Here is a 12081-nt window from a genome sequence, read left to right on the forward strand (position 1 = left end):
TTAAGTATGAATATGAAAATATATCATGTGCATTAAATTTTTTTGGGCGGTGAAAATATATCGGTGTTTAGTATTAAGTGTTGGGTGTCACCCCTGAAACTCTACAGTAAATTCGGTTCTTTTTGGAATTTGTAGATGTATTAATTAATAAAACCCCTATATCTTGGGAACAGAAAAAAAATCGCCACAGGTCATCTTGCCCTGAAGTAAACCCCAGTATTCTGACCCTTGTCCATCATAAGAACCCATAATATCCAGGAAGCTGAGATATGGGACAAGAAGGTGGCGTATATATACTGCAGTAGAACACACCTTATTGTACGTGCAGACAGGTACTAATATATATATCACTTTTTTGTTTATCTCTCTCCAGGAAGCAGCATGGCCAATTATGAAGATGTTGATTATAGTGAAGGTGATGGGGAGGGTCTATACGACACATGTGTGGAGGACTCATATTATGACAAAGTTGGTGAAGGAATGTCACAATCAGAAGTAGCAACGAGACGCCCTCCTGTACCTTTTCCAAGACCGGACCAACTACCAGATACAGCGCCTTACATTGCACAGTGTATGTTTAAGCTGCACTTTTGTATTTTTACCTATACATTACCTATTAGTAAATCAGTACAGTGTTAACTCTCATTTTGGGGTATGGTGAGGGCATGGTGGGAGGATATGGGCTTCATGTTAAAATGCATTTTAAGGCTATGTTCACACAACGTAAGAGACAGGCCATTCTGTGACCCCGGCCGGGTCACGGAACGACTGGTCTCTGCCCGGACCGTCCCGACTGGTACTTAAGTACAGGCCGGATGATCTTTCCGGGCACATCGTTTTGATGCGGGCGCATCAGCGCTTGCCCGCATCAGAACCTCTTACAGCACACTATGAAGCAAGCGGCCGGAGCCGCTCGCTTCATTGTGTGAACTGACAGGTCTTTCTGGGGCGCAATTCACTGAATTGCGGCCGCAGAAAACTGACATGTCAGTTATTTGCGGCCCTGTACGGGATCCCGGCCGGAGCGTATACGATGTGTATACGCTCCGGCGGGAATCCCATTGAAGTAGAGGCATTGTTCCACCCCGCACAAAGTATGGCCGTTGTTGCCAATGCCAACAACGGCCGTACTTTTACGTAGTGTGAACATAGCCTAATACTGCACGCGAGCCAGGAGGAGAGCTTTGAACTTGTCATTTGGGCTGTGACTAGTCACGGCTCTCTGTGCTGTCAGCGCACTCTGCGGGATGATTGACAGGCAAGGAGGCTAGTTAGCAGCTGACTGAAAATAAGTTTATGAAAAAAGTATTTCCCTGTAACTAACAAAAAGCAAACTCAGGTTAGTGATACTGAAAGCCGACATTCACACGCACTTCCTCATTTAACAATACGAATGTCAGTTTTTATTTGCCTACTTTATAAAAAAAAGAGAAGCAGAGAAATGTTTGTTGGCTTTAGAGGATACCTTCTTTTTGTTTGGAAAACTTTTTGCTTGGAATAAAACACAACAGTGATTGGTCTCAAGCTACTGAGAACTCTTATTTGTATCATGAAATATCATGGTCCTATTACACAGATGGATAATCTGCCCGATCAGGCCAATTCGCAGAGTATTGCTCCATGCAATAAAGACAACGCTCAGCCAAAGAGACGATCATCAGATCAGCAATTACGAATAAATTTACAGATCATGTCAATACAGCCTTACTAATGGATTGAATTTAATTACAAATAAGCCATAACTTATTCTTGCCAAAACAAAGAAGCAGACAGATTACACAGTACAGTAGTGCCTTGGATTACGAGCATAATTCGTTCAGGGGCCGAGTTTGTAATTCAAATCACTCCTAAATCAAAGAAATTTTACCATAAGAAATCATTGAAATGCAGAAAATTGGTTCCCCATCCCTAAAATAATATTTTTTTTTATTCTGAATAACATGTAAAACAAATGAAACAAACATTTAAAAACAGCTGAATATGTCATATTATAGGTTACTGTACAGTATAGCAATCAGCATGTGGTGTAGACTGTATACTATGTGCATAGACCTGGAGAAACAACAGCAGTTTGTAGATACAGGATGGAACTGCATATCCTCATAATGCTGTAGCGTAGTACAACAGACTAGAATAGAGAAGCAGGGCTGCTGTCAGAGATCTGCGTGGTCACATGACCGCAATGGGGAAGGGGTGTGTGCTCAGCATGGACATATTAGGAAGTGAGAATCACAGAGCTGTGCAGGAGGACAGTTACAGAAACTTTTCTGTACAGCAGTGTGAATAGCTGAGTACATTATAGCAGCAGTGTGTAAGAGTGTAAGTGCAGGCACATTACAGCAGGAATGGAGGAGATTGGAAACACAAGGGCTGACAGATTACAGGGAGCATGAAGGAATGAGCAGGACAGATGTGGACAGTAGTGGATTATAATAGGGGCGTTTCGGGCGGCAGCCCGGGGCCCTGAGCTCCTGGGGGGCCCATGACCACCCAAAAAGACTTATACTTTCAGCGGTGTACTGTCTCCTGGCTACACTTCCGCCATGATTTGCAAAAATCACAGTTTTTTTTTATGGCAATTTTGCACAAATCAGGACATCATGACATTATCTATCCTGTACTATGAACGCCAGGCTAGTGCTGCTATAGTTACAGTGGGGTGGGGGGGGGGGGGGGCAGGCTTGGTGAACAGCCCGGGGCCTATGGTAAAGTTAATCCGCCCCTGGATGTGGACACATACATGCAGCACTCTCTGTCCAGGGAGAGAGGGGTTACAGCTATGGAGAGATTACCTCCACAGTCCTGTCCCCTGATGCAAGCTTCAGCCTGAAGTGTATCTGCTATGATTTGGAAGGTGAGGGAGACTTCCTGGGTCAGAGTACAGTGCTGTAGACCATGCCCCTCCCCCACTCTGCCTCCCACCCAGTACGGGGATCTCTTAAAGAAATGCTCTTAAACCAAGATACAATTTTGAAAAACTGTGAGCTCTTCTGTCAAAACACTCTTAATCCAAGTTACTCTTAAACCAAGGTACCACTGTATTAACATTCTAAAGTATGTCCATTTTACTATTCATGCCTGGCAGCGGTTTTACCTGCAATTATTACTTTTTTAGTCCCTCTAAGGGAGTTCACTATGTGATTGCTTGATCACTTAAAGAGTAAAATGCAATACATATGTACACATGTATTGCAGTGTATTGTCATTTTGCTATTCTCCTATTACACCCTGTAATCATGGCAACCGCAAAGTTAATATTTCTAAATACTTATTCTATTCTAGTTTTTACAAAGCCAACAATGAATGAGAATGTTTATGTGGAATCTTCAAAACCTTCAAAGGGTGAGTGTTCTCGTGATGAGAATGATTTATATCTCTTCCTAATATATGAGTATAATTAACCTATTGATTTACAGAAGCAGAACTTAAAGTTATCCTGTAGCTAGTTCCTTCTTTAATTAGAGAATAAAATAAAAAGGAATTAAGGTACTCACGGTCAGCGCTGTCCACATAGAGAAGTGGCCGAAAGCTTAAATAAATGAATTCAATATAGTGAAAAATATATTTAATATAGCACAAATATGACTGCGTTTCGAAGACATACGTCCTCTTCATCAGATAAAACAAAGTGCATCAATATTTGTGCTATATTAAATATATTTTTCACTATATTAAATTCATTTATTTAAGCTTTCGTCCACTTCTCTATGTGGACAGCGGTGACCGTGAGTACCTTAATTCCTTTTTATTTTATTCACTTATTCTCTCCACGGGCCCCATTATTTTGGGAGTATCCTGTGTTTTTGGTACAGTCAGCTCAGCAGTCCCTAGAGGTAGTAGGCCCCTATACAGTGGACTGTCACCAAACAAGACCCTGGATTCGGATTTGTACCCTGTTGAGGGGTGATATGCACAAAGTCCAAGTGGCATCCAGGTGAGCACCTTCTCACATAATCCTTATCCTTGGTGTATTGAGGTATCACACGAGGCGCCGGTGTCCGCTTTCTTCTTTTTTTCTCCCTTGTTCTTTAATTAGAGAGATGCAGGGTACATGAATATGAACTATTCTTTCATAAAAGAATTGAAAATAAAAAAAAAATTGATATTGCAAGGGCAATACCATCAATTCTTGGTACAACTCTTTCTATGTATGAGGCCCATTTCATGATCTGCTTAAAGGGGAACTATCAGCAGGTTAGATTAATCTAACCTACTGATAGGCCCCTGTAGCACCAGGACGCTGAGAAGTAAGGTATGTGTCTTACCTTGCTCCTTGTGCTGGTCCCGCACAATAAGTTGGCGTAATGTTCGTCCGGGAGCACTAAGGTAAGACCTTCCATCTCAGCGTCCCAGGTGCTATAGGGGGCTATGAGCAGTTTAGATTCTTTAACAAGTTAAAGGGGAACTCCACATAAGGAAAACTTGTTTTCTATTAAGAATACATTAAAGGTTATATAGATGTGTCTTTATAATGTATTACCGTATCTGTACGGTTCTGCCACACTGGTAGCTGATAGGAATCCAGGAAGTGAAAAAAAATGGCCTCTGTGCCAATTCACATTGTCTCCTGCTCGCACTGCTCTCCCTCCTTAGGAGACAAATATTCCATGCCTCTATCTCACATTGTGTGTGTTTGCTGAGATCAGGCTGATGATGCAGACAGGGGGCAGGGTGTGATGTCACAGGAGGCTTGGCTGGATCCCCCAATCCCCTGAGTGATTCACCATCTCTGACCAGCCAGAAGCAGCTGCTGCAAAAGTCTGCAGTGATATTAGGGCTGTGTTCACACATGTTTGAGTTTCATTGCAGTACTGCAGCATATTCTCAAAAATGATGCAGTAACACAAGTAAATGATACTAAATGGCAGAGAGGATCAGAGACAGAACTGCCAATCCCACCTGGACAAAAAACAAGACATAAACAGTATATCCCATGTAAGATAATATGGGATAAAGTCTTTATTGTGGGGCTCAACCTCAAAGATAAAAGATGCTTGATCATAATATGTGCGTGGAAATGAAAAAAAAAAAATTAGTTCTTTACTTTATTCCAATATCAGCGTTACAGGCAGAGAATACAGCGTGCTGTGTGGTGTTACAGGTAGAGAATACAGTGCTGTGTGGTGTTACAGGTAGAGAATACAGCGTGCTGTGTGGTGTTACAGGTAGAGAATACAGCGTGCTGTGTAGTGTTACAGGTAGAGAATACAGCGTGCTGTGTGGTGTTACAGGTAGAGAATACAGTGTGTTGTGTGGTGTTACAGGTGGAGAATACAGTGTGCTGTGTGGTGTTACAGGTAGAGAATACAGCGTGCTGTGTGGTGTTACAGGTAGAGAATACAGTGTACTGTGTGGTGTTACAGGTAGAGAATACAGTGTGCTGTGTGGTGTTACAGGTAGAGAATACAGTGTGCTGTGTGGTGTTACAGGTAGAGAATACAGTGTGCTGTGTGGTGTTACAGGTAGAGAATACAGTGTGCTGTGTGGTTTTACAGGTAGAGAATACAGTGTGGTGTGTGGTGTTACAGGTAGAGAATACAGCGTGCTGTGTGGTGTTACAGGTAGAGAATACAGTGTGCTGTGTGGTGTTACAGGTAGATAACAGTGTGCTGTGTGGTGTTACAGGTAGATAACAGTGTGCTGTGTGGGTGGGACTACAATGAAATGATAAAGTACAGCAAATAATTTAGTAACACAATGAATCTGCAATGTGTGAACACAGCCTAGATGTTCTGCAACAGATTTGGGCACGGAATGCGCAGGGTGGAGGACTGTGATGAACAGCTGAGGGAAAGCAATGCATTCTGGAACCAGTACTGCATTACTGCATTTTGGAAACTGCTCAACAAGGAAGTACAGAAACACAATATAGATCAAACACCCCCCCACACCCCCAAAAAAAAAACAAAAAAAAATGTTGCCATGTTCAATGCATAAACACTGTGCACAGATTTTAGCAGCGAGTCAATCAGCAAATATAAACCATTATACTTACAATTCTTTTTTGTTTGCGATTTTTTCCCCCTTGCATGCCGTCTTCGTGGCTTTTTTTCCCTCCACAGACATCCATAGGTACCATTTTAATACCATTAAAAAACAATTGTAAATGTGTGTTTGCTTTTTTGTGCACCCCCCCCTCCCCATTTGTATATTAAGGGGTGCAGATTTGGATCATGATTTATACCTGAGAGCATGCGTAAATCATGATAATTTAGGTGCAGGAGGAGGCCATACCTCCTCCCCGCCTTGCTATACCCCCTCAAGCCCCCCCCCCTTCCCGCCCATCAGGCATGCGGGGGTTACAGCAGGGGTATACCTGGGAGAATGGGTGAATCTGCCCTCTCTCCTTGGCGTATGCCCCTGCCATACGTTTCATAAATGTCCCCCTAAATCTTTGAATTAAAAAAATTTTGTCCAGCTGTTCGGCACCTCATAACCAGTGAGAAAAATTGCACAAAGTTTTTCGCACAGAATTGATACATTTCAGGCAAAAAAAAAAAGGTACACAGAAAAGTGATGGCAGTTGTTAGACTGAATGATAAATTTCCCCCTATATCTAGCCCAAAAATGTACTATTAACACAAAATACAATGTGTTACAGAAAAACACCCTCAGAATCGCTTTGATGAGTAAAAGCGGTACAGAGTTATTCTCATATTAAGTGCCACATGTCAGATTTGTGAAACAGGGCTGTGTCTGCAAGTCATTTTTGATAAAAATGTATTTTTAGATGGTGACGTCTGTACAAACTTAGTTCCTTTTTGTTACAAGGAACTGTAGGCCTGTATCACTCAAAATAACTATTTTTACGTTTCTGGCAAACTTTTCTATTTAACCCCTTAACGACATCGGGCGTACCCATACGCCCCCGTTGCCTGGGCTTTAACGCAAACGGGCGTATGGGTACGCCCGATGTTTCCCCGATCGCTGCGTGTTCACACACAGCGGTCGGGGAAGATGGCCTGCTATAATGTATAGCAGGCCATCTTAGCTTCACGGCACGGGGGGTGGTTAACACCCCCCGTGCTTACGATCGCCGCTATAGGCTGATCAATTCAGATCAGCCAATAGCGGCGATCGGAACCTTTCCGGGTCATCGGTGACCCGATGACCCGGAAAAAAAATGGCGGTCGGTGCTGTCCGAGGACGGCACCGACCGCCATTACTGTAAAAAGTAATGTTGATCGCCGTGCCACCGGCCCGATCGCCGTGAACGGCCATCCGGCCGTTCACGGCGATCGGGCCGGTGGCACGGCGATCAGAGTCCAGCAAAATAGTAAATACCTGCCCTGGACCCCTCAGCTAGAGAGCCGAGGGGTCCAGAGCAGGTATTTGTACATTACTCACCTGTCCCGGGCTCCTGATCGGCGTCTTCCGGGTTCGCGGCGTCCTCCGTCATTCCGTTCGGTCTTCGGGTCTTTCCGGCGGTCCTCGTCGTCTTCTTTCGGCTATTTTCGGCTCCAGCCTCGTCATTTTCCGGATTTTGCGCTCTGCTGCCCCCTAGCGGCTGATATGTGTAATACACTTATCAGCAGCTACAGGGATATTCAGAATATAAAAAAAAATTATTTTTTTTTCCCAAATTTTTTTTTTTCTATTTTCCGCACCCTATCGCCGCTGAGTGTTGATCAGCATCGCACGAAAGTGCGCTGCTAATCAGCAACTCCTCCTTTTTGGCGTAGGGTGTTTTTTTTCTATATTCTACTGCCACGGTCTGCTTATAAGTGCCGCACATAAGTGCGGCATTTATCAGCAACTCCTTTGTTGGCGTAGGTTTTTTTTTATACTTACTGTAAAAAAAACACGTAAAAAACACTACATTACACCACACTACATTGAATAAAGTTTGACACTACACCACTACATACCCCATATACCAATCCCCGTATAAAGATGGCCCCCAGGGTGTTTTCGGTGTCAGAGGGATACGTTATTATTGCCTCCGACACCGAAACAGCCAGTGAGGATGAATGGGGGGGATCCTTCTTTCCTCCATTCATCCTCATCATCCAGTGACGTGTCTGGGGGTAGCGTAGCGTACGCTGCCCCCCAGACACGTCTTTTCCGCCAGTACCGTCCCAATAAGAGATGGCGGTATGGTGTGAAATTCTACTAACTCTGTGAGAGTACCTCAGGGTACACTTACAGATTTCGGGTACGTGCAAACTGCGGAATGGCGAAGGATAACCCTTTGTGCATTCCGCAGCTGGCACCCGCCGGCGGACTGATGCGGGCGCATGTCTCTATCCGTGTCATAGACTCCATTCTATGCACGGGCGGAATCCGTCGTCCATCCAAAGAATGAACACGTTGGACGGAGAGCGGAATCCGCCCGTGCATAGAATGGAGTCTATGACACGTGTGGAGACGTGCGCCCGCATCAGTCCGCCGGCGGGTGCCAGCTGTGGAATGCAAGAAGGGTTATCTGTCGCGATTCCGCAGTGTGCATGTACCCTTAGAGTGTATGAAGGAAGGGACACCCGAATCCAGCCCCCAGATGCCCCCTCCCCCCCCATCCTCGGAGTTAATGGGGAGATCGTCCGGGAACTGATCTTCCCACTGCTGGATAAAGGTCACCACCTGTACAGGGATAACTTTTATACCAGCACCCCCTCTTCCGGTCCCTCGCTGCCCTGTAGCTTGCGGCACGATCCGTAAATATCAGAAGTAGTAATAGCGCCCTAATATTTAGCAGCCATGGAGCGGACCCAGCACTTCTGGATATGAAGGACCCCGTATCGCACCAGGACAACAATCTCCAGGTGACGTCCCCCACACTGGAGAACAGGAGACCCCAGAAGAAGTGCAGAGTGTGGGGTAACAGGGGGATCAGGAAGGACAACATTTTCCAGTGTGACACCTGTCCTGATCGCCCCGGCCTCTGCATACTGGATCGCTCCAAGGCGCACCACACGTCACTGGGGTTCTACATTATCTAAATTCTGTCCCTTATTCCTATTTCAGGGGTCACGTTGATTCAGGGATTATTCTGATCGCCATTATGGATTCGGGAAGGAATTTTTCCCCTGTGATGAGGCTACTGTCGTCTGCATTACGAGGGTTTTTTGCCTTCCTCTGGATCAACACAGGTTGAATTTGATGGACACCTGTCATTTCCAACCTTATAAACCAATAATTGGCCTAATACCTCCAAATAAATTAATAATTGTCCCTTTTCCCCAGCTAAATAGGTATGGCCGCCATTCCCATTAGAGGATGCCATGATGCAATTACAAAGCCTCTGTGCAGCCAGGACAGTAGAAACCCCCCACAAGTGACCCCATTCTGGAAACTACACCCCATATGGAATCTAACAAGGGGGTCAGCGGGGATATGGCCCCCTGGTGACGGCCACATTTGGGACGTGAAAATGAAAAAAATTGTATTTTTTATTTTCTCGGCACATGTTCTACGTAAGTGCCCGTCACCAGTGGGGTCCATATGCTCACTGCACCCCTTGTTAGATTCCTTATGGGGTGTAGTTTCCAGAATGGGGTCACTTGTCGGGGGTTTCTACTGACCTGGCAGCACAGGAGCTTTGTAATTGCGACATGGCCTCCATCCTCCATTCCAGCCTCTAAATGGCGCTCTGTCCCTTTGGTGACTTGCCCTGTGCCCATATGGCACATTATGCCCACATGTGGGGTATTTTCGTACTCAGGGGACACTACCCTACACGTTTTGTGTTCATTTTCTTTTTTAACCCCTTGTGGAAATGGAAAAAAATCAAGGCTAGACCAACATTTAGTGTAATTTTTGTAAAATTTTTACTCTAAATTATTAATCTTGTCATGTTTTTTCATTTTCACAAGGGGTTAAAAGATAAAAAAAAACATTTAATGTGTAGAGCAATTTCCCCTGAGTACGGAAATACCCCACATGTGGACATAAAGCGCCATGCGGGTGCAGGGTAAGCCTCCGAAGGGACGGAGCGCCATTTGGTTTTTGAAGGCTGGATTTGGATGGAATGGATTTCGAGGGGCCATGTTGCATTCAAAAGGCCCCTGTGTTGCCAAGACAGTTGAAACCCCCCACAAGTGACCCCATTATGGAAACTGCACCCCTCAAGGAATGTAACAAGGGGTGTAGTGAGCATATGGACCCCACTGGTGACGGACACAAATGTGGAACAATGTGGCGTGAAAATGAAATATTACATTTTTTACACTATAATGTTGGTCTAGCCTTGAATTTATCATTTTCACAAGGGGTTAAAAGAGGAGAAAAAAAACAAAATGTGTAGCGCAATTTCCCCCGAGTCCGTAAATACCCCACATGTGGACATAAAGCGCCATGCGGGTGCAGGGTAAGCCTCCGAAGGGAAGGAGCGCCATTTCGTTTTTGAAGGCTGGATTTGGATGGAATGGATTTCGAGGGGCCATGTTGCATTCAAAAGGCCCCTGTGTTGCCAAGACAGTTGAAACCCCCCACAAGTGACCCCATTATGGAAACTGCACCCCTCAAGGAATGTAACAAGGGGTGTAGTGAGCATATGGACCCCACTGGTGACGGGCACAAATGTGGAACAATGTGGCGTGAAAATGAAATATTACATTTTTTACACTATAATGTTGGTTTAGCCTTGAATTTATCATTTTCACAAGGGGTTAAAAGAGAAAAAAAACACACAATATGTGTAGAGCAATTTCCCCCGAGTCCGTAAATACCCCACATGTGGACATAAAGCGCCATGTGGGTGCAGGGCAAGCCTCCGAAGGGAAGGAGCGCCATTTGGATTTTGGAGGTTGGATTTGGCTAGAATGGATGATGAACGCCATGTCGCATTTACAGAGCCCTCGTGCTGCCAAAACACTGGAAACCCCCCACAAGTGACCCCATTCTGGAAACTGCACCCCTCAGGGAATCTAACAAGGGGTGCAGTGAGGATATGGACCCCTTGATGACGGACACATTTGTGCCATGAAAGTGAAAAAATGAAATTTTTCCCTTTCACGTCACATTGTTCCACATTTGTGCCCGTCACCAGTGGGGTCCATATGCTTACTGCACCCCTTGTTAGATTCCTTGAGGGGTGTAGTTTCCAGAATGGAATCACTTGTGGGGGGTTTCCAGTGTCTTGGCAGCACGAGGGCTCTGTAAATGCGACATGGCCCTTGAAATCCTTTTCAGTGAAATCCAGCTTCCAAAAGCCAATTGGCGCTCCTTCCCTTTGGAGGCTCGTCCTGCGCCCCCTTGGCACTTTATTGCCACATGTGGGGTATTTCTGTACTCGGGAGAAACTGCGCTACACATTTTTTGTCTTTTTTTGCCTCTTATCCCTTTAAGAAAATGAAAAATTGAAGGCTAGAACAACGTTTTAGTGTAAAAAATAATTTTTTCTTTTTTCACGCCATATTGTTCGGAAAATCTGTGAAGCACCTGTGGGGTCCAGATGCTCACCGCACCCCTTGTTACATTCCTTGAGGGGTGTAGTTTTCTAAATGGTGTCCCTTTAGGGGTGTTTTTTAGGTTTTGGCACCCCAGAGCCTCTGCCAACCTGAAGTGGTACAGTCAGAAATGACCAAATATAACGGAGGCATTGAAATTCACTAGGCGCTCCCTTATATCTGAGGCTTGTGGTTGCGTCAAATAGCGCAATAGGGTCACATATGGGGTATTTCTATAAACTGCAGAAACGGGGCAATAATTATTGGGGTGCATTTCTCTGGTAATAGGTTTATAATTATGAAAAATATTGGATTACAATAAAATCTCTGCACAGAAAATTAAAATTTTCAAATTCCTTACACACTTCGCTTTTATTTCTGTGACTCCCCTAAAGGGTTAAAACACTTTCTGGATGTGCTTTTGCAGAGTTTGGGGGGTGCAGTTTCTGAAATGGGGTGCTTTGTGGGGCTTTCTAACATACAGGCCCCTCAAATACACTTTAAACCTGAACAGGTCCCTAAAAATATCTGATTTTGAAATTTTACTGAAAATTTGGAAATTTGCTGCTAATGTTTTAAGCTTCCTATCGTCTAAAAAAAATGAAAGATAGTTTAATAAATGCCGCCAACATAAAGTAGACATGTTGCTAATGCTATTTAATATATAATTTATGTGGTATAACCACTTTCTGTA

At 44.4% G+C, this 12081-nt stretch overlaps 1 protein-coding gene across 3 annotated transcripts in view; it reads left to right on the forward strand.

Annotated features, from left to right (window-relative positions):
* PIK3AP1 (phosphoinositide-3-kinase adaptor protein 1) overlaps positions 1-12081 on the forward strand; it is a 93935-nt gene that overhangs the window by 58684 nt on the left and 23170 nt on the right. For all 3 annotated transcript variants that reach the window (XM_069980481.1, XM_069980482.1, XM_069980483.1), the window contains exons 10-11: positions 374-571; positions 3283-3342. In XM_069980481.1, coding sequence (XP_069836582.1) covers positions 374-571; positions 3283-3342 — 258 coding nt within the window. The remainder of the gene's footprint in view (positions 1-373; positions 572-3282; positions 3343-12081) is intronic.

The sequence above is a fragment of the Dendropsophus ebraccatus genome, chromosome 8, assembly GCF_027789765.1.
Source record: "Dendropsophus ebraccatus isolate aDenEbr1 chromosome 8, aDenEbr1.pat, whole genome shotgun sequence".
NCBI lineage: Eukaryota > Metazoa > Chordata > Amphibia > Anura > Hylidae > Dendropsophus > Dendropsophus ebraccatus.